Source organism: Caenorhabditis remanei, chromosome I, assembly GCF_010183535.1.
Source record: "Caenorhabditis remanei strain PX506 chromosome I, whole genome shotgun sequence".
Lineage (NCBI taxonomy): Eukaryota > Metazoa > Nematoda > Chromadorea > Rhabditida > Rhabditidae > Caenorhabditis > Caenorhabditis remanei.
The window spans coordinates 4,582,271-4,603,703 of NC_071328.1; the positions used below are offsets into that span (position 1 = coordinate 4,582,271).

Here is a 21,433-nt window from a genome sequence, read left to right on the forward strand (position 1 = left end):
TATAAAGTTGTTTGGAGTCGTTTTAGATTTTCGAAATTCAAAGAATTCAACAATTCTCAAACTTGAGGTTTGAATTAGTAAAATCTTCAGAGCTGTTTCTGACATCACAAGGGTCTGGGCTCAAATTTTATGACTTTCCAAACAAAATTAATTGTCACAAGCATCAAAAACGTTATTTTCATTCAATCTTTGGCTATTATGATGGGAGGGGGCCATTATATCTCAAAATAAACTTCACTTCATTATTTTGATATCGGTGACTTAATCGGTAACTGTGTTAAACAACCATGGCATATGAAAACATGTGACTTTTATGATAACATCACGCATACTACGTTGTCAGTGCAAAATGTGGCATTTGTGCACTTCTCAAACAATCCCAACCCTCCAGTAACCGATTAGTCAATAAGAGATTGAACAGTCCAGAAAGTCAACTTGTTCAGTTTAGGAATTCAACGGTAATCGGCGTTTCCATGAGTTTAGAATGAAAGAAAATAACGTTTTTGATGCTTGTGACAATTAATTTTGTTTGGAAAGTCATAAAATTTGAGCCCAGACCCTTGTGATGTCAGAAACAGCTCTGAAGATTTTACTAATTCAAACCTCAATTTTCCCAAAAATTTTTACCGCGGTGTGTGTTTTTTGAAACATCGGTAGACACCAACGATATTCGGCTCACTGCAAGGTCCCGTCAACAGACACATGTGATACATTTGTAAAAATTTACGTAAGACGTGTTATTTAGTCGGTTTCAATCTAAAAATCCTGGTTTCCGGTTTCCATTCTCAAAAATTTTGAGATTTTCATCAAGTGAACCTATCATTTTGTGGAATGGAAAATACCTAAAATATGAAATTTTCGAAATTTCTCAAAACTTGAAAACTTCTAGAAGTTTAACTATAACTATTAAAATAAGCTTCCTACTTGCGTATTATTGCGGTATACACCTTTTTTGAAAAAGTTAGTTTTTTTCGATTCTGGGTCATTTTGGGGGGTGAACCTATATTTATGTGGAGGACTGTATATACGCTATTAATATTAATAGAACGATGCCTTCCATACAACTCTTTGAAGTTTAACTTATTTTGCACGTGAGACTTATTCCATATTGTAAAAAAAACCATTCCGACTAAAAACGTGACACTCTACTAGCCTAATCTGATAAACTAGAAATCCCAGAGAAAAGTAAAACACAGCTAGTCTCGAATAATCGAAAGTCGAAAACTCTGTCCCCCCACTTCTCACTTTCAGACACGTTTCGTTGACTGGTAAGTTCTCTTCTCAACTTCTTCCAGAAATTTCAAATTTCAACTCTAATTTTCAGATTGGAATCAAACGAAAAGTCATCGCGCGACAATATGATTGTCTACGTCCTTCTGGCTATCATCGCCGCCATCGCCTACTATTTCTTCTCTAAAAATGGGACGGATGAGCCGCCGAAAACAGCTCCGAAGAGCACAAGAAGCACTCGATCGGCGCCAAGAACGTCTTCAAGGAAACCGGTAGTGGTCACTGAGCAACCGGCTCCAGTTCCGGCTCCAGTTGTCTCAGCTCCAGAAGTTCAGCAGCCAGTGGAGGCTCCTCCAGCTCCACCAGCTCCAGCACCTGCTCCAGTCCAAGAAATTCCTGCTCCGGCTCCGGCTCCGGCTCCAGTTGTAGAACCTGTACCAGAACCTGCTCCAGTCCAAGTTGCTCCACCGCCATCCGAACCTGCACCAGCTCCGGCACCTGAACCAGTGCCGATTCTCGACCCATTGAGCTCTCCAATCCGTCCGCCAATCGGTGGAAACTCTGTTTTATTGGCGCCCCCGGATAACTTCTCCGGTCAAATTGGAGGAAAATCGGAGCGATTGGCTCCGGATGTTGCTCCACCGGCACCGGTTCCGGTAGCTCCGGCTCCGGCTCCAGAAGCTCCTGCTCCAGAGGCTCCAGCACCGGCTCCAGCTCCACAGGCGGCTCCAGTCGAATCTGTAATGTTGGCTCCAAAAACGAATGAAACTGCTCAAGCACCCGCACCGGGTTCATCGGCTCACTTGCCAGTCGCCTCCGCTGGTGACACATCGAAAAAGTCGAAGAAAACGAAAAAGAAGAAGAACAAGAAGTCAAAAGATAAGAAAAGTGAGTTTTTTGAAATGGCGAAAGTTAGGCCATGCGAAAGTTAGGTCATGCGAAAGCTAGGTCATGGGAAAGTTTGGCCATGGAAAAGTTAGGCCATGGAAAAGTTAGGTCACGCGAAAGATCAGCCATGCGAAAGTTAGGCCACGGAGCAATTGTTGGAGCAAAAGTTCAGACGTGTAAAATTTCGGCCACGCGAAAATAGGAAGTCCGAAAATTAGGCCATGAGAATCCGAAAATATGAACTTATGAACCGCGGTTCTGAATATCAAGAACTATTCCCTTTTTCCAGAATCCGCCAATACCTCCACCAAAAACAAGAAAAAGAAGAAGAAGAGCAAGGGAAAGAGCACCTCTTCATCTGCTGCTCCATCCCCAGCTCAACCTGAAACCGGAGTTCAAACAGCCAACGAAATCCGTAACGATGCTCCAGAATCCAACGTCAACACTGCCCTCTCCATCCGTTCCCCAGCCACTCAAGACGCTCCTGAACCAGATGTCAAAACTGCTGCCGAGGCGAAAAATGACGATCCAGAGACTGGTGTGAAGACGGCTGCAGAGGATAAGAACGACGTGCCAGAATCTGGAGTCAAAACTGCCAACGAGGCGAAGAATGATGTTCCGGAGTCGGGAGTGAAGACGGCTGCTGAAGATAAGAGTGATGCTCCAGAATCTGGTGTGAAGACTGCGACGGAGATGGGTGGAGGAGAGCAGCCGAAGCGAGATGGCGCTCCAAAGGAATAGAAATGAACTCGACCAAAGACCAAAAACCAAAAATCATGATTCTTTAGTTTTGTAATGAAGTGAAATTTATGTGGTGTCTTTTGTTTTTAAATGAGAAGTTAGCGATGAGATCCCATTGATGGTTGCTCCGGAGAAAAGTTCAAATCTGCCAAAGTAAATTCGCTACGCCAGCGGGAGAGTTTGATACAGAATTGGTCACGGTCAAAGAATCAGAATTTAAGATTGTGCATCGTAGCTCCGGATTCCGGGTTCTGGTTTCAAGGATCTGAATTTAACGTTAAGACTTTAGGATTCAACATTTAGGATTTTTGAATTCTGGCTTCGGCTTTGGAGTTCTGTCTTCCAGACTCTGGATGCTTGATTCCGAAGTCAGGAGTCAAGATTCAGGAATCTGGATTTATAATTCTGGATTCTAGATTTAAGATGTTTGATTTTGGTTTCAGGAACCAGAAACCAGGAATTTGGAGTATTTCAGTATTACTGTCTTGTCTTTTTCATTTAGACATCCTCTCAATTCAAATCTAATAATGAATAGTATTCCAATCAATTGATTAGACTCATCTGATCAACTGCCAGTTTACCAATTTGCAAAGAAGTGAGTCCATAATTGGGTTTATGTCTCATAACTTCAATAATTTTCAGAGATTGGGCACGTACTTGGAGAATTCATAAGTTAAATGCGACTGGAAAATAGAAGAATTCAGTAATCCACATTTCATAGTTCGAGATGCTGATCAACACGTGGCAACACTGGAAATCACAACACGAAGAATAAAATTTGCAGCATGGAAAATGACAGAAGAAGAGGTTATGAGAGAAAGAATTCAGAAGAATTTCCAGAAAACTCTAATCCAAGAAGCATCCCCTTCCAGAAATTTCATGAATTTTTCAAAATTTTCATGGCTGATTCAGAGAGAAATCTTGTCGAGTATGGAATTGGTGGATCTGTTGATGATGGCTTCTTGTTCTCAGAAATTCAATCGAAATATGAAATCAATGATGAGAAGCCGATTCGACAAGATACTCACAATCACTTATAAGTCGAGTCCGTTCAATATTTCCTCATCTAGTAGTGGAGACGATCCATTTATGAGTGTCAAAACGAGGTATGAACTGAGAGGTCGTCCTCTTATCCCAATGAATCTATTCGGAATGGCTTTACAAGTAAGGTGAGTAAGAATCATTGTGTCACTACTGTACGCTTAACTGTTTAAGGAACAACTTCCCAAATGAGTTAATTTCATTCCTTTCAGTATGCCAACCAGAAATCATCCACTTATGGTACTATTCAATATGGAACATCAGCTAATACTACTTCCATCTATCCACAATTACTTCCTCGACTTCTTTGGTTCATCGATCAAATATCAGTTAAATGTTGACTACCTGTGGCGACCATATTCAAAAATGAAGAATATCAGTAGTACAGATATATCCTATCACATAAGAGTAATTGAGTTCCACGACTTCCTTACGATCTCTCCTAATCAGGATTATATCAAACTACCTAAATTAGAAAGCATCACAGGGTTACAATTGGAGAGCTCTTTGGTTGAAAGAAAATGGAAATTTGCTAGGACGACAGTGTTAGATATTGGTGAAACGGATCGGTTGGCAGAAGATATTTTATCCAATTTCGAAGGTAGACAGTTGTTTATTAACAGAGGAATCATAAGCGATACTGCTGTCATCCAGTTTCTGAACAAGTGGAGATCGAATGAAGCATATCAGAATTTGGAATACTTCAATATTTTTGTGGCATTTGAACATCCTCTTAATCCAAATCAAATAATGAATAGTATTTCAATCAATCTATTAGACTCATCTGATCAACTGCCAGTTTACCAATTTGCTCAGAAGTAAGTCCATAGTTGAGTTTAAGTCTCATAACTTCAATATTTTCCAGAGATCGCTATCGGAAAGATACTTGGGGGATTCACAAATTCAGCAGTCCAAATTACATTGTTCGAGAGACTGATCAACACGTGGCGTCCATAACGATTACGGATAGAAATATCACTTTTGCAGCGTCGAATATGACTGAAAAAGAGTTTTTGGAGAAACGCCCCGTCAAGAGACTCTATTGAAAACAACAAATCTTTAATTGCATGTTTAAGAAGACAACATTCTGAAATTTGTATTGTAATGAACATTTTTATAACATTGTTTCAAACACGGATGTTTAATAAATATCATTCTGCAAAGCTTTTTTGAATTTTCGGTTTGAACTTCCATTTAAAATTTCCCTCGTCCACTTCCACAATCTCGTACTTTTCTTTGTCCTTGATGACTCCTTCCTCAATGAGGCGCATCCGTTCCCGTACATAATATTTGGCGAGCTGCAAATCTTTGTTTAGAAATGAAAGCTTCAAAAGTAGTACTTCTTCATCATACTCTGCATTAGAACGTCCTTTGTCATTAATCAGTTTGTGAAGGCGACCAACGTTTGGTTCAAGAGCGCCTCCGATTTCGTAGTCGTCACCATTGAGCTCTCCGATCTGGAAAATACATTTGTTTAAGTTAAAATATGAAAAGGTTTTTTACCTGATCAGTATTATATTCTCTATTCATGAGCTCTTTAGCTTCTCATCGTCATAATCATCGTACATTTCATCATCTTCATCGTCGTCATCATCTTCATCAGAATCTCCACCTCTTCTCTCGTTTCTGAAGAAAGTTGTCCGCTCGTCAAGAACTCCACCCGCTAGCGAGATGAAGTTATCTTCGAGTTCTCCACCCTTCCTATCGTCTGGCGCATTTTTCAGACTCCAGTAAGAAATCAAAGTAATCAAATTTAGAATATCTCAATTCACTCTGCTTTGTTTTTTTAAGAAGTCAAATTAAACCGTTCTGCCTTATAATTAGGTCCACCGTATGTCTCCTACGATGACAGGATAGATAGTCATCGGAATGGAAGGGTGACGAAGTGGCAGAGATGAGGACACACAAGACTCACTACATCTCCTCGTTCAGCTCATTGATTTTTTTGAATCTTTCATTTTTTCTACATCTCTTTCTTTATTATATTCTTCATTATTTCAGAATGAAAACTATAGAAAAGCTAAAGCAAATTGACTTGAATGAAAATCTAATCAAATGGATCAGAAACTTCCTAGAAAACAGAAGGTTCAGGGTAAAAGTAGGATCCTCGTTTTCAGTAGAAAGATACGCGCAATGTGGAGTACCGCAGGGTAGTGTACTATCCCCCTTACTATTTGGAATATATGTAAATTCAATTTCGGAAATCCTACCCCCGGGTATTAAATGCAAGCAATTTGCGGATGATTTAAAAATTTACGCAGAAGTTACGGATACTAGTAGTAACCTCCTCCAGGAAGCAATAGCATCCATAGTGGAGTGGGCAGAAAAGGCGAAACTGTCACTTAACCAACAAAAAAACAGTAACAATAACACTGGGAACAAAACAACACGATACAAGTTACAATATTGATGGAGATGTAATAAGGAGGGAGTCGGTGGTCAGAGACCTAGGATTTCTTATCAACCCAAAACTAACCTTCTCTGATCACTGGAGAAAATTCACAGATTCAGCGAAATTCATTATTTCTCAGATATTCCTACTCTATCACAGTCGAAAAATTACACATTTTGCTTTATAAAACATTTGTGCGTCCGATTCTTGAATACGGCACCGTAGTTAGCAGTCCCACAAAATTAGCAGATGTAAAAGCCATTGAATCAGTGCAAAACGCTTCTACGCGTAGACTACCCAGCAGACAAAAAAACAAGTACATACGAATAGATGATCCAGATTACAAAACGGCATCTGAGCGTAATCAACTATATGGGTTAAGTTCCTTAGAGTCCAGGAGGCATGCAATCGATCAAATATTCATACATAAAATGTTATTGAACAAAGTAGATCTCGAAACCAAAAACTTTTTCACTTTAAGGGAGAGTAGTACACGCACTAAAACCAGGTTCGTCTGGGAAAAGTCCAAAACTAAACTACGAAGCCATTTTCTTATTAACAGAACCCTTCCAACTATGAAACTCTAGAATGTTGGCTATCCTGTCACAGTCCTGTAGTCTTAGCAATCCGTCTGTTCACGTAACTCTTATTCTGAATTTTCTATGTCTATTTCTTTTCATGTTCCTTGGTAACACGTTCTCTGGTATAATCTCATGTGTTCTTGTTTCATGTTTATTCTTCCTAGTATAATGTATTGAACCTATTGTATTTGTATTGAATTTTATCCACCAATCTATACTTTCACGATACTTTCACGATCGTAATAAATTATTATTATTATAAGTGAGGCTTACAGATAAAATGGTGCTGGAGGGGGGAGAAGAGGATAACAAGGGGATAACAAGGGGAAGTAAAACAGAAAAAGGAAAACAAGTTAGGGGTACTGAGATCGGCCTAATATTTTTATATTTTGGTGCGGGAGTGGGAGTAATTGGCGCCCGGGGTAGGGCAAAGGATGCAGAGCCAAATAGTGAGACAATAACAGTTATGAGAGATTAAAGTGTGCAAGGAGACACAGGCATTGAGAGTTAGAATTATCAGTCCGTTATCTCCCACAGCGAATCCAGTCCACAGATTGAATAGCAAATGATGGACAGTAACAGTTGAGTTAAAGGAGGACTGAAGTCTCATATTTGGATTGTTTCAGATTCCGCTACTTCAGAAAGATTCTAATAGTAAGAAACTTAAAGGGGAGCCTAGGTAGAAGAGTTTATCTTTGCGTCCGTGTAGTCCCAAGATTTCTGTTCAATTCTTCGTTTCCTCATTTCTTCAAAAAAGTTTTGTAGTTTTTCTATTCTCTCTCGAAATTAATGAAAAAAAACACGAAAATTTGATAGAAAAAGTGAGAAAACAAGGAATTGAGCGAAATCTAGTCCGCGAGGACTACACGACCGCGTGGAAAAACTCTTCCAGCAAAGTTTATTTAGCGTCAGGTGAACGGGAACTGTGGCGTTTAGAACGATATTTAGCATGTGCACCAACGATGAAAGTTTCTTAGAATTGCCTGAAGTATTGAAATCTGAAATAAACGAAATCTGACTTCAGCCATCCTTTAAAGAAAGGAAATACAAAGGGTGATCAATTCCAAACCAGAAATGTGAATACAATAATCGAAACATTGACATCGAACAGAATCGATGCTCTCTTTCCATCACTTTCTCTGATCACATCAAAACAGTTGTCACCGCTGAAGTCGATAGGCAAAAATACCATATTAAACAGTCTGAAAAACATGACATTTAAAAGTTTAAATACAGCTGACGAATTAACCAGTTTATCCTAGGCGGAGCATGACCAAAAAAAATGTCTATAATTTTGTCCGCACTAATTTTTCGTAATAACTTTCGTGGAGATAAAAAATATTGGGTTTCCAGTGGCGACCGTCAGGGGGTGGGTTTGGATCACTAGGGTACAGGGTTAGGAAATCCCGGGCCGGGCCGACCAAAAATGTTGTCATCCCAAAATAGTCAAAATTCTCCAAAATTCTTGTACGATTAGGCTTTTACCGATGTTCCAAAACATTGTCAAAAATCGCCTATTTTGCAAAAACCGGAATTTCCCAAACCTGATAGGGGAGTGTTTATAAACCTGCTAGGGGAGAGTTATTCCCCGAATTATTCATTGTCTTCTCTATATCTTTAGTTGTATTGAACCGAAATCCCGGAAGTTTGGTACAGTTATGTAACGTGGCATGAGAGAGTGGCTAAAAGTTCAAATTTAAAACAGGGAGCATTGAGAGAATTTTCGGATCCGAAGAAAAAGAAATGTGTAGAAAAAATCTTTATCGAACCATGTAAAATTCAAGATACTTTCAAATAAGAAAACTTTCAGAAAACCGGATTGTATGGTTTTCGGTAATTGGTGATTTCTTCCGTTTCCGGTCCTTTTGACCCAGACCCAAACTTTTCGAGATTCAAAATATCCGTTCAGAAAATATTCAAACCGGACGATATTATAGAGAAACCTGAATCTACACTGACTTTTTATTCGAATACACTGACCGTTTTGTCACTGTATATGTTATTTGTACAGCTGTGAATCGATGGAGTTATGGTTGGGATCCTCACTGATATTTTAAACTTTTTCGGTTTTGTATGAGCTTTCTCAAAGATTGTGAAAAAAAGATAGTAAAAGTTCCGAATTTTCTGATTGAACACCGGAAAAATAACGTCGGTCGGTGTCTTTGCTTTCAACTGAAAAGCTGGACATTCTTTCATTTGGTTTCAAGCCGAGCAAAATAATTTTTTTAAATTTAAAACATGCTAGGCACTGAGCACGAGGCGCAGCCAAGTACTGCGGAGTCAGCCGGGAGGCGGGGACGCTAGTTTGGAATACATTCTTACTTACTTGTTACTGAATTGATACCATTGTGGCCGTTTCGTGGGATCAAATGCTTCTGTTTCCAACTGATCGAATACTAGATCTGTATTGAGGCCATTATCAGGAGGAGTCAATCCGAGATTGGCTGTTTCCAAATTATGATATGCTTCACTTCTCATCCATCTTCCTATGAATTGGTTAAGCTCCGCCTCCGTGAATACCGCCTCGGAGAAACTGATGTTTCGACCAGTGAATTTCGATAGAAAACTTGCTCCAAATCGACCGGTATACGACATATGAACATTTTCGATTTTAAGACTCGATTTCGACGTATCCATCAACTCCCAATTGGTTGTTGGTTCAATCATTAAATTAGTCACATTAGGATACTTAGCCAATAGAGTGTCCATATCTTTCCTATCTAGGAATGTCTCTCCTCTCACATATATCCTATTCACATTTTCGTATATTGGAACTACTTTGGTGAATGTCTTGACATGCACTTCCAGTCCACATGGTTCTGTATACCGGTATAATGATTTGACATGCTCATACAATGCATTTGTAAGTGTTCCGTCAGTCTCCGGCAGATGTACCAAACAGCATTCATGATTGCATTTGCTCTTTATAGTTTTCATTCTGGAAAAATATTTGGCAATCCTTATCAGTTAGCTGTTATAAGTTGAAATTTTTCTGTGCAAGCAAAGCTTGGCCCGCCCTCTTGCGGTGCCAGCGCTTTTCACCCATCGCACTACTACAACATTTCGACAATGTCAAGTTATTCTTGAACCAGCCTGGCTGCCGTTTCTGATCTGATAGGAAAGTAGGTGGTTTGAAGCTTTGCTACAGCTTCAAACGAACTAGAATGAGGTGAAATTTCTAGAATGATCCACGATCACAGAAAAGCCCAAACTGTACCGCTGCTCGTTCTCAGGGGGGGGGGGGGGGTATGGACCGAATAAAAAATTGTTTCGATATGAAAAGAAATCACGGAAATGAACAAATTAATATAGGGCAGAAGTCGAATTTCTAGGCGACAACGCCAATTTTCTGACAACAGCTCATTGACTACAAAATTCGAGGGATTCTCTCATTGACTACATCTCTCTGAAAGACAGTCCACTACACCATCTGAATTTATAACATATCTCAGAAGCCTACATTTTCCAAACAGGACCAGAAAAAGTAGCGGACTGACCAAATCAGGATTTCTTAGAAATTCGGAAAAGAATTCACAGAAACGAAAAACAGTTAAGAACCGGTTTGTTAAGGTTTTTCCGAACTTCAAAGAAACCTAAGCCTTAAATAATGGTAAAACCTGGGGGTTCCCCCAAGAGAATCACACAGATGGGGTGAACTTTGTTCCTAATTTTAATTTAAAAACTGGGAGTATCGCGTTTGTTTTGGCGAGTGCTGTAGATGTAGTCAATCAGAGATTTTTTCTCGAATTTTGTAGTCAATGAGAATGTGTAGTCAATGAGTTTTTTGCTCAATTTTCTTCGGTCAGCGAAATGCTCAAATTCACCGGGACTCGCAATCAGCGGGTTTCGAATTGAATTCAAAAATGTCTTCGATATAAAAACAAGCTCACAGACATACTTACATCATTAAAGAGCTAACCATAGTCTACTTTTAAGGATACTTCCTTTCCTCAACAAGCTGAGATATTTAGGAAAATATTAGACACAATTCAAAAAATTTTTTAGAACATGTCTTTAGTAAAACATGAGCTAAAGGAGGACTAAACTCATATTTTTCTATTTTAGATTCTGATACTTTAAATAATTCTGAGCAACTTTCATCATTGCAGCATATGCTAAAAATCGGTCTAAACGCTCTAAACTCGCGTTTCCCGGCTCAAAAGGAGCCTAGGTGGAAGAGTTTTCTCACGCGAATTTCTTCCTCCGTGTAGTCCTCTCGGATAAAATTATTTCTCGATTACTCGTTTCCTCGCTTTTTTCAACAAACTTTCGTGTTTTTTTCAATTTATATTAATTTATATCGTTAAAAAAATTAGTAATACTAAATTTTCTTGAAAAAATGAAGAAAACGAAAAATCGAGAAATAAAAAGAAATAATATTGTCCGAGAGGACTACACGGGGGCAAAAATTCGCGTGAGAAAACTCTTCCACGAAGGCTCCTTTTGAGTCGGAAAACGGGAATTTAGGGCATTTAGAGCGATTTTTAGCATATGCTCCAATGATGAAAGTTGCTCAGAATTTCCTGAAGTATCAGTATCTGAAATAAAAATATATGACTTCAGTCCTCCTTCAATTCCTTATCCAAAAAAACGTTGTATTTCGTTTAATTAATTCTAACTCGGTTATAACGAAATTATTGAATCATCACAACGGGAGATGTAAGAAAAGGTGGAGTTAGGAAAATAGTTAACCGCTGAAACGAAGATCAACACCAAGACACTCAAATCCTGACAACTCACGTTCCGTATCCTTTGAAATGTTCTCCAATTTTCAATTCCATTGTTGATTTCATCTCATTCAGCTCCGGCGTCTCAACAATCGCGATAACCGTTTCCACCTGACCGGACTCTTCTTCGACTGCAATGAGATTACGGCTAGGGAACACAACGTACCATATCTTAGGTACCCTTCGTTTTGCTCGAATCACAAAATATTTTATTTGTTTCGAGCAAAGTGACATTATGAACACTTCGCAATATTCCATTGATTTGAAAATTTCCTTTTGGACAACATACGGGAATCGTAAGAGTGGTATAGGCATTCTGAAAAATATATATGATCTCGTCAATACAGGATTAAAGATTTAAAGATTGGTGGCACTTTAAGCTTTTTTGACTTACAAAGTCCATGATAATGTGTTAACTTGGATAATAAGAATACTAATCATTTATTACGATCAACTCAATCGTGAAAATAAGAAATAATTTCGGATAATACCGTAATAACTGTAATACAGGCGCATGCACCTCTATTTTTCAAATCACCTCAGGAATCTTTCTCTCTCTCTTGCAGGGACGCTTCTAATTTTCAACCTATCATTTTCTTTCAAATCATGATTTTCTTCCAAAACATATTTTTCAAATCATGCGAAACACCGGAATTGAAATGACTTAAAACATAAAATTTTATTTTTTTAATAGTAAGGATTTTTCACGAAATTTGAACAAGAATTCCTACAAATCAGTAGATAGGGTGCGCTGCTATTTTTTTAAAATAGGATGAGCCTTTAGGGTCCTCTAATTAAGTTACAATTCTATGTTTTTTACGGTAGTTGTATAATGAATATGCAATTGAATTTGATACACGAAAACAACTGCAACACATAGGACAGGATATTAGGCTCAAGAGAATGGGTTGTACAAAAAAGTGAACTGGGAAAAATACAGAAAAAAAAAGTAATGATGGTAGTTGAGAGTTTAGGCTTATAAAATCAAGAGCAGTATGAGGTCAATTTTTCCGGGAAACTACCGTGAAGTTTTCACCGAAAATTTCCCGGTAATTTTCCGAGGAACAGGTCTGATGGTGAGTGAAATTTAACATGCAGAATTTTAAAGTTGAAAAAGTTTTGTTAACGAGAAAGTGGGTCTGCAATTTACAGGGTGGCTAATAAGTATACTACGCTCTTAATTCTTGGATATTCGGCGGAAAATGCTTGAATCAGCAAAAAACCGTTATTAACAGTTGGAATGTTCTAACTAGATTCAGTTTACAAAAGGAATTCGAAGTTGGATACTTTGGCTTTGATACAGGCCTTCAGACGTAAGACTCCAAAATCGCCTGTGCGCCGCAGGTAGTCGACGTTGACTTCGTCCCATATCTTCTGAAAGAAGGTCTTGAGAACAACGGCCATGTTGTAGAAGATTCTTGAGATCTTGCTCTTCAAATATTCCCATACGATGAAATCCATCAGAATGAGATCCGCCGACGATCCAGGCCTAAAGTCGTTGTTCCAGTAGCCAGGAAAATGAGAGAAATGATGAATTTTGTTGATTTGGAACTGTGGGACGTAGCTCAATCTTGTTGAAAGATGAAAAAGAGTCTAGTAGAGTGTTGAGCTGTGCAAAGGAACAAAACATCCTTCAAAACCAAGTTTTGGAAGACCCCGAGTTGATTTTCGCATTTCTTTTAATGAAAACTAACGAAGTTCTACCGTAAGATGTCACCACGGCCCATACCATCACAGTTTTAGAAAAAAGGTGGTCATGGGCCTGGTGACGTCAAGGAGACCTACTATCACCTCTTGATAACAAAAGTTATTGCTTTTGACGGTTGAAAAAAGGTTCAATAGTAAAAATCTTATCATAAGTCCAGATCACGCCCGAGACGTGGCGCACAGGCTATTTCGGCGTCTTACGGCAGACGGCCTGTATCAAAGGCAAAGTATCCAACTTCGAATTCCTATTGTAAACTGAATCTAATTAGAACATTTCAACTATTGATAACGTTGTTTTGTGGATTCAAGCGTTTTCCCGGCGAATATCCAAGAATTAAGAGCGTCGTATACTTATTAGCCACCCTGTAGTTTATCCCAGAAAAGCTTGGTTTTAGCGCGGGTTTAGTGTAATCAATCAACGTGGAAAATGTTTTCTTGTTGGTTGAAAATATTGATTTTTTTCCTTTGAGACTCGAACAACATCAGCCCTCATAGTAAGGCAAGCCACAAAAATTATCATTCTGTTTCAATTGCCCTGCACGCCAACCAGGTGTTATCAAAAGGTGTTATCAAAGAAGTTCCGACAATATGTCGACTCGTGAGGGTTTGATTTGATCTTCAGTATACACTATTGTTTTTTTCTAATCAATAAACAAATTAAATTAAACACGGCTCTGAAGCATACAAATCGCTCAAAGCATAAAAAGTTATCAGATATTAACTGTAAATCAGTGTGCTCAAAAAAAACAGAAGGTGAATGAGGAGCAACCGCACGCGAAAGGATGACTGTGAGACAAGAATATCGATTCTATGAGATGAGACCATATGCGTTGCGGTTCGGCGTGTCGTGTTTGCGTTACTGGACCGTGTTGCGGAGTTCTGGGAAACGGCAAACAGTAAGAAATTGAACGTGGCAACGGTGTCATGTCCACTCCTGGTAAGTAAACGAACGATAAGACAATAAATCAATAAAAACACAGGTTTTCTCAAGATTACCAATTCATTTAGTAAAACTCCATAAATTATCAATGTGATAATTGATACAAAACTATGAGAGATAAAGAATTAGTCAAAAAGCTACCCTAGGCTAATAGACACAAAAAGACACTAAACAGTAAAGAAAATGATAGTAAAAAAACCCAGAAAACAAAAAAGGGTGAAACTTGACCGAAGCGGAGAAAACCCTAGGCTCAAGAACGATGAGAAAATCCCTTTTTCCTTCACTCACTTTAACGTGTTCGCGCAGGAGAAATGATACAGTGCGCTAGAGCGCATCTGTATAGAGCGCGGGAGTTACAAAGACAAGTCTTCACTTGTTCATACTTGCAAAACCGGGTCGACACGGGCCAGCGCGCAAATCGCAGCAAACTCAATATTATGAGCTGACAAATATGCCGAAATTCATCCGGTCCGTAGTAGGTCACGTACCTTAGGGGTGCGGAGACCGGCCTCGCATGAGCTTGCGCTCGGCCTTATATACTGGTGCGGGGGTGGGAGACATTGGCCCCCAGTCCCCCTGACCTCAGCCATCGGTAACGGATCCGTACGCGAATCCGTATACCATCCGCGTGCTAGACAATTGCTTTTTCGCGCAAAAGTACAGAGCCGTATTCTATCCGTTCGCGATTTTTGGAAACGGACCGTACGCGACTGGCCAGTCGTGAAAATAGCCGTAACGTATCAGGTACGGATCAGAAACCTGGCTCATCGGCCCCTCTTCTTAAATCGCGTAAGTATGATCCGTATACGGTTGAAGCGCACTTTACCTGTGTGGCTCTTTGACATGTGTCCTAACTTGCCACAATAGTGACACTTTTCTGTAAGAGTAAGGAAGATTTCACTTCGACTTACCTGGGAGTCGTTCCCAGTACTACGACCTTTGTAGTCGTCGTTTAGTCTTGGATTCTTGAACGATTGTCCCGACAATCACCGTTCGTGATCCGTCGCCATATCTGGCATGCTTAGCCTTCAAGGACGGTGTTCCAGGCCTGATCCGGTGTTGATCGTGCCTCCCGTATGGCCAGGGTTTTGATTGCCTGGTTCAATCTTTTCATGAACCGTTCCATTGTGACTTCGTTCTGGTACTCGGGATCCTTCCGATACTCGTGGTACGACTGCATCATCAGCTTGAGAGACATGTGGAAGAGGGAATCGGCGGATGGTTCACCTGGCGGCTGCTTGCTTGATCGTAGGTGTCTTGCTCCGCTCGTTGAGCTGTCTGAAGTTGAGAAATAATCATCAGGAAGCGTCCTGTCGTATCGCTTCGAGAAGTCCTCAATCTGTTCATCTCTTACATTGATTGCATCTCGAAGAGCTTTCACTTTGTCATCTCGAGCCCGGTTGGATCGTTGTTCGATGATCCCGTCCTCGCGATCTTTCCGCTTTTGACGGCACTCTCGAACGTAGTGTCCTGTTTCAGGCAGTAATAACACTCTCTCTGAGGCGACTTGTTTCCACCTCTGTTGCTTTTTTGTCTTCTGATGCTCCGAGAGACGTCGCGTTGCCTGCCCCGATCCTGGTAGTCGACGACCCTGTTTGTCAGAAAGGCTATCAGCTCTGCCGGAAGTTGGGCGTTTGGGGCTGGTTGGTCTGCCGGTGTTATGCATCCTTCAACTGCTTGAGCATGACTGGGTGCTTTTTTAGGTGACTTGCTTGCTTGAACGCAATAGAGCCTTGCTTCTTTGCCTGTGGTTGGTGTCCACGAGCATCTCGTTCATTCCTTGGACGATGTCTTCAAATGTTGCATCCGGGTTTTCCTTCAGAATGTTCTCTGCTTGGTTTCTTGTTTCATAGTTAAGCACGGTAGGGAATGTCCTATTGACCTCTTCTTGTGCCTCGTCTTCAATCTCCAAGTCTTGTAACAGCTCATTGCTTTTTTTAATTGGTACTCTGTCCACATCCAAAACCACATCTTTTTCGAAAACATCAGAAGCAACACACTGCCCTTCCCATCTTCGTTTCCACTTCGTGATGAATCAGTTTCTTTTCTGATTCCTTATCACTTGAACATTTTGTATCAACCTTCATCCCGAACTTCTGATCTTCAACTGTCGACTAAATTTCCGGAGCCACTCGAACTTCTTGTATCAGAGTGTTCCTTGTCGGACGCTTCAAGGCTATATGCCCTTGCTTATCGCATCTGAAACAAGCAATAGTTCAATTAATTTTCACTTTTGATGTATTTAACCCAGGCACTCTCGAACAAGTATGTGCATAACACCCAGTCACACTACATTATCTGTTTTTACTCGATGAATTATTACCAGAATAAGAACTGTGGACTAAATTCTTTCAACATTCCGGACTTTTCTTATTGTACATATAACTTTTCGGCTCTTGATGATGTTGATCAGTCTTCTGCGCACTTTGATTATTTAAATCAGTGTTTGTGCCGAAGTTTTGTTGTAAACTTTTGTTGGTTGATGTGTGAATTACTATTCGATTGACTGAAGTATATTTGTTGAATCTTGAAGACTGTTGTGGGACGTATGCATTGTTCTGTGTAGAACCTGCGCGTTGCATGTTTTTAGAAAAGTGATCCGACTGCTGTCGGTTCATTTCCAGCTCTCTTTGCGCCGCTTTCCTTTTCCCACTTCTCCATTCTTCATCAAGTATTGTTGCTTCTGCTCACTATTTTTTTGTTTCGGAAATTTGGTATCGGAAACATGCTGTCCCTACTCGTAACTCTAGACCACAAGAACGGTGTTTTGGGGAAGAATGAGAAAAACTGCGATTTCAATTTTCAAGTCCATCCAGTAAATTATTTTTGATGTTTCAAAATAATGGTTTTTTTGAAGTTTTTCATTCAATCATGCCATTTTTATTCAGTTCCGGTACAATTTTCGATCATACCACAAAAAAATTTTCGAAAAAATTGAATTTTTTGTTTTCTGAAAATTTTCTCCCGAATCGAATCATTCCGACTGAAATGTTGAGGATAGCATTATAAAATCAGGAGAATATAACTGAAATATTTCTTAGGTTCGTAAAAAACTTGATTCCCACTGTCGGGTCATCTGCTACTTACGCGTTCATGGTGAAATTCAGCGAAATTTTCAACTTGGGAAGTTGGTGCAACGGTACTTCATACTTGCAACGTTATTTGACAGGGAATTGCGATGAATATGACAGGAATAGTGGGAAAACTGCAAAATTTGATAGATTCAGCAAGATACCAAAAAAAAACTTGAAAAGTTTTTTCCTGATATCCATAAAAAGGTCAGACCATTGAACATTTATGAGTCCTAATTTTTTATTTTTTGGTCATTTATTTTTTGGTCATTTTTTGGGTCATTTCATTCTTTTCAGCATGCCCACCAGAGATGGACCACTCATGGTACAATGCGATCCATCTCAAAAAGAAACCCTGCTTCCCTCAATCCACAATTATTTCCTCGACTTATTCGGTTCATCCATCAAATATGAGTTGATTGTGAACAAGCTGACATCCAAATTATCGAAAATGAGGAATATTACCAGTACGGATTTAATGTATAGTGGTGAAATGGGAACAACAGAGTTCCAGGATTTTCTTACGGTTTCTCCTAATCAAGATTTCATCAGACTTACTATATTTGAAAATCCATCACTTGGAGAAAACCAGGATTTCTCTAAGACTAAAGTTTTGAATATTGGATAAACGTGGTGCTCGGCAGATGCCATTTTATCCAACTTCGAAGGAAGGCAGTTGTTTATTAACAATGGAATTATAAGCGATAATGCTGTCATCCAGTTTCTGAACAAGTGGAGATGGAATGAAAGATATCAGAATTTGGAGTATTTCAGTATTTCTCTTAGAACTCATCGTTACCAACTCAATTCAAATATTATCATGAATAGTATTCCAATTAATCGATTAGATCAATCTGACCAATTGCCAGTTTACACATTTGATAAAAGGTAAGTCGACAATTCATTTCAATTCATAAATTCCGTATTTTTCAGAGGAACCTATTTCGGACATACTTGGCGAAATCAGTTCAGTAGTCCAAATTACATTGTTCGAGAGACTGATCAGCACGTGGCATCCATAATGATTACGGAGAACAATATCACTTTTGCAGCGTGGAAAATGACTGAAAGGGAGTTTTTGGCGAAACATTCCTTCAAGAAATCCTATTGAAAACATACGTCAATTGCTGTTATTTATTTTTAATATGCATGATTAAGAAGACAACATTCCGAAATTTATATTGTTTCGATAACTCTGTTCCAAACACTGCTGTTTAATACATTTTATTCTATCAAGCTTTATTGAGTATTTGTTCTGAACTTCCATTTGAAATTCCATCAACTTATTTTCACTCCTGAAGATTTCCCAGAATCCACGAAAAATGGTTTCTTTGTAATGTGAGATTTAACTACATTTTAAAATAAATACTCATCAGTTCTCTTGAATTTCTCCCATGGATCCATTGGAACGCGGATCGAATCTGTGAGTATGGCATTTGGATCTTTTATGGATCCATTTAGGACCCACGCGCGATCCGTAGTTTCTTTGATTCGATTGGGTGTCTGTATTGTGTTCTTTCTATTGTTTTTCAACTTCTAAAGCAATAACTAGTGCAACAAATATGTTCAGCAAACGAGACTCCGCCCACTTTCTTCAATAGACTTTTTTCAATTGGTGCGTGTAATGGAATTTTTCTAAAGAAATTAGAAGTTTTCATCAGACTGTGTATCGTACTGTATCGATGGAGCATATTCGCTTTAGTGAGACGAAACACCATGTGTCTGACAGATTAGATTGTCGTCGGAATGGAAGACCCTCTCAATATACTGCGCACAGTACTTTGAGAGGGCCTCTTCAGGAGGCCGTGGACGTGTGACGACGAGATGAGGACACACAAGACTCACTGCATATCCTCGTTCAGATCATTGATTTTTTTGAATCTCTCCCTTTTTCTACCTCTCTTCCTCTATTATATTCTTTATTATTTCAGAATGAAAACTATGAACCTTTCTAGTTTTCCCTTGGTGGTCCAAACTAAAGTATTCTCAAGTATGGAATTAATCGATATTCTTTTTCTGTCGTTTTATCTTTAAAGAGACAGGATGCCCCAAACTCTTGCTAGCGGGTGCGCCTCTATTATAGGTTTTACGGTTCAGAACAATTCTGCTCTATTTCTGACAAATGATGATAGATATGTTCAGATGGATAGGACTTTTGATTCCAGGTCCCTCAACTTTTCTGTTTGTCCCTTTGCTCTTCTCAGTCTCCTCTAGATCCTACATTCATCATTCTCCCATTCAAATCCTCCCATGCAGGGATCTACTAATTAACACCTCTTTCATGTTTGGATTTGTCAGATTGATTTGTATGTAGATGCCATTAATCCCATCTTGTCACTCTCTTTCTTTCCCAGAAGGCATAACTTCTTTTCTTTCGAGAACATTCTGAGCAGAAGATCGTAATATGCTCTTGCCCAGAACCTTGTGGCCTTACCTTTTGGCATTCCTGTGCACACATAGCACACAGTCAGTCCTCATTCATTCCTCATTCATTCAGGCCTTCTACCTCCCGTCTTATTGATTTTCCCTCTCATTTTCTTGTCGACTCAACCTCATAGTAATTTTTCAGGAATGTCGGATTCCAGCTCTGAAAACGAGGCATCCTTCGATTTTCTCAGCGATTCGGACCACTCGGATGGGTCTGATGTGAAGCAACAAGAGCCAGAAAAGATGGAAAATGTGGTAGAGTCTTCTGGAGAAGATGAGGTATCTGACGACGACGTGGACTCTTCTGGAGAAGATGAGGAAACATCGGAGAGTGAAGAAGAGGAGTCTTCTGAAGACGACTCTTCTGAAGATGATGAAGAATCGTCTGACGACGAAGAAGAAACTCCACAGAATGCGGACGTTAAAACTCTTCTACAAGCTTCTGAGGAAGCCGCGTTGAAGCTATTAGACGAGAAGTTTCTGGCCAATAGGGAATCTCTCCGAGCTTTGGAATCTGACATACGAAACACGAATGAGGAAGCCACGAAAAGGATTGAGGAAGCATATCGGCTGAGCTTACAGGAGTATGCAGAGCTGAGAGCTCAACAATCACTGACCGCGGAGCCACCAGTGACTCCACAAGCCGTGAATCAGAGATCAGATTCTGGGCAACAAGCTCCATATGATGTGGAACGTGCAATAGCTTATATGTTGCAACATATTCCCAAGACTCCGGAGCACAGCCAACGCAGGAGAGATGCTCGAACTCCAGCACGTGATGCCAACGCCATGGACCAAGACTGGGCAATAATAGGTGCTTTCGTCGTCATGGGTCTTCTCTGTCCCTTTATGTTTTGGTATTCGATGGTAGGTTGTTATCAAGTCTAGAAATAATAATATGCATTTGGAAATTTTCAGGAACAAATGTACTCCGCAATGCCTGAACCGGATCTGAAAAACTTCAAGTGTCTCGAAGAGCTACCAGAACATCTGATGACCAAATGGACCCCCGACTTTTCCAAATACCAAGGAGTTGAAGCCTTTGCTCATGAAATTGGAAACCAAGAGGATGCCAAATACCTCTACGAAATGCATCCAGTTCTCACAAATATGGAAGAAAATCAGGTGGACTTGCAGTTTTACATAAAAAGTGAAAACATGACCGACAAACCAATTCGTTTAACCGGCCCATGTGTCTACAAAAATAGACAGTTCACGGTCTTCTTGAAAGATGGATTTTTGCATTTGAATGGGGAGTATCAAGTCAACGGGGAAATGAAGAATGCCACATTTGTCTACAGTATCTCAGAATAACTTATTTTAACTTTTGTTGTTAATTTTCCTATTTTTTCTTTTTGATATCTAATATCCACCTTCCAAAATTCTCATTCATTATCTCAACTCTTTTGTTTCTATCTCCCATTTTCAGTATAACTTGTTCTGTTTTTCTTTTTTAATCAATAAAAGTGATACTCATTTGTTATTCTTGTGAATCAAATGGTTGTTTGATGGTATGTACAGTACTCAACCATACAGAATGTCGCACTCGCAGATTTCAGTTAAAAATGGTCAACTTTGGAAGTGTGTCATGGCCTCATTGATCATCTCACAAATTTTTATGGAGTTTAGAGATCAAAAGTAGAGCTTCATTTTTGTAATTGATAACTTTTTTGTACGAGGCCATCCTA

General features: G+C 39.5%; 4 protein-coding genes across 4 annotated transcripts; 2 read left to right on the forward strand and 2 right to left on the reverse strand.

Annotated features, from left to right (window-relative positions):
• Positions 1–3,789: 3,789 nt before the first annotated feature.
• Positions 3,790–4,946, forward strand: GCK72_000742 (uncharacterized protein; the record flags this gene model as incomplete). The annotated part of the gene is made up of 3 exons (XM_053722653.1): positions 3,790–4,028; positions 4,113–4,718; positions 4,766–4,946. 3 exons carry the CDS (start codon positions 3,790–3,792, stop codon positions 4,944–4,946), a joined length of 1,026 nt encoding a protein of 341 aa, XP_053591298.1.
• A 105-nt stretch (positions 4,947–5,051) lies between these two features.
• Positions 5,052–5,430, reverse strand: GCK72_000743 (uncharacterized protein; the record flags this gene model as incomplete). The annotated part of the gene is made up of 2 exons (XM_053722654.1): positions 5,052–5,357; positions 5,404–5,430. 2 exons carry the CDS (start codon positions 5,428–5,430, stop codon positions 5,052–5,054), a joined length of 333 nt encoding a protein of 110 aa, XP_053591299.1.
• A 2,500-nt stretch (positions 5,431–7,930) lies between these two features.
• Positions 7,931–11,915, reverse strand: GCK72_000744 (uncharacterized protein; the record flags this gene model as incomplete). The annotated part of the gene is made up of 3 exons (XM_053722655.1): positions 7,931–8,075; positions 9,200–9,811; positions 11,614–11,915. The coding sequence occupies 3 exons, from the start codon at positions 11,913–11,915 to the stop codon at positions 7,931–7,933; spliced, it is 1,059 nt and encodes a 352-aa protein (XP_053591300.1).
• A 7,974-nt stretch (positions 11,916–19,889) lies between these two features.
• On the forward strand, positions 19,890–21,059 carry GCK72_000745 (uncharacterized protein; the record flags this gene model as incomplete). The annotated part of the gene is made up of 2 exons (XM_053722656.1): positions 19,890–20,612; positions 20,664–21,059. 2 exons carry the CDS (start codon positions 19,890–19,892, stop codon positions 21,057–21,059), a joined length of 1,119 nt encoding a protein of 372 aa, XP_053591301.1.
• Between the last annotated feature and the right edge of the window lie 374 nt (positions 21,060–21,433).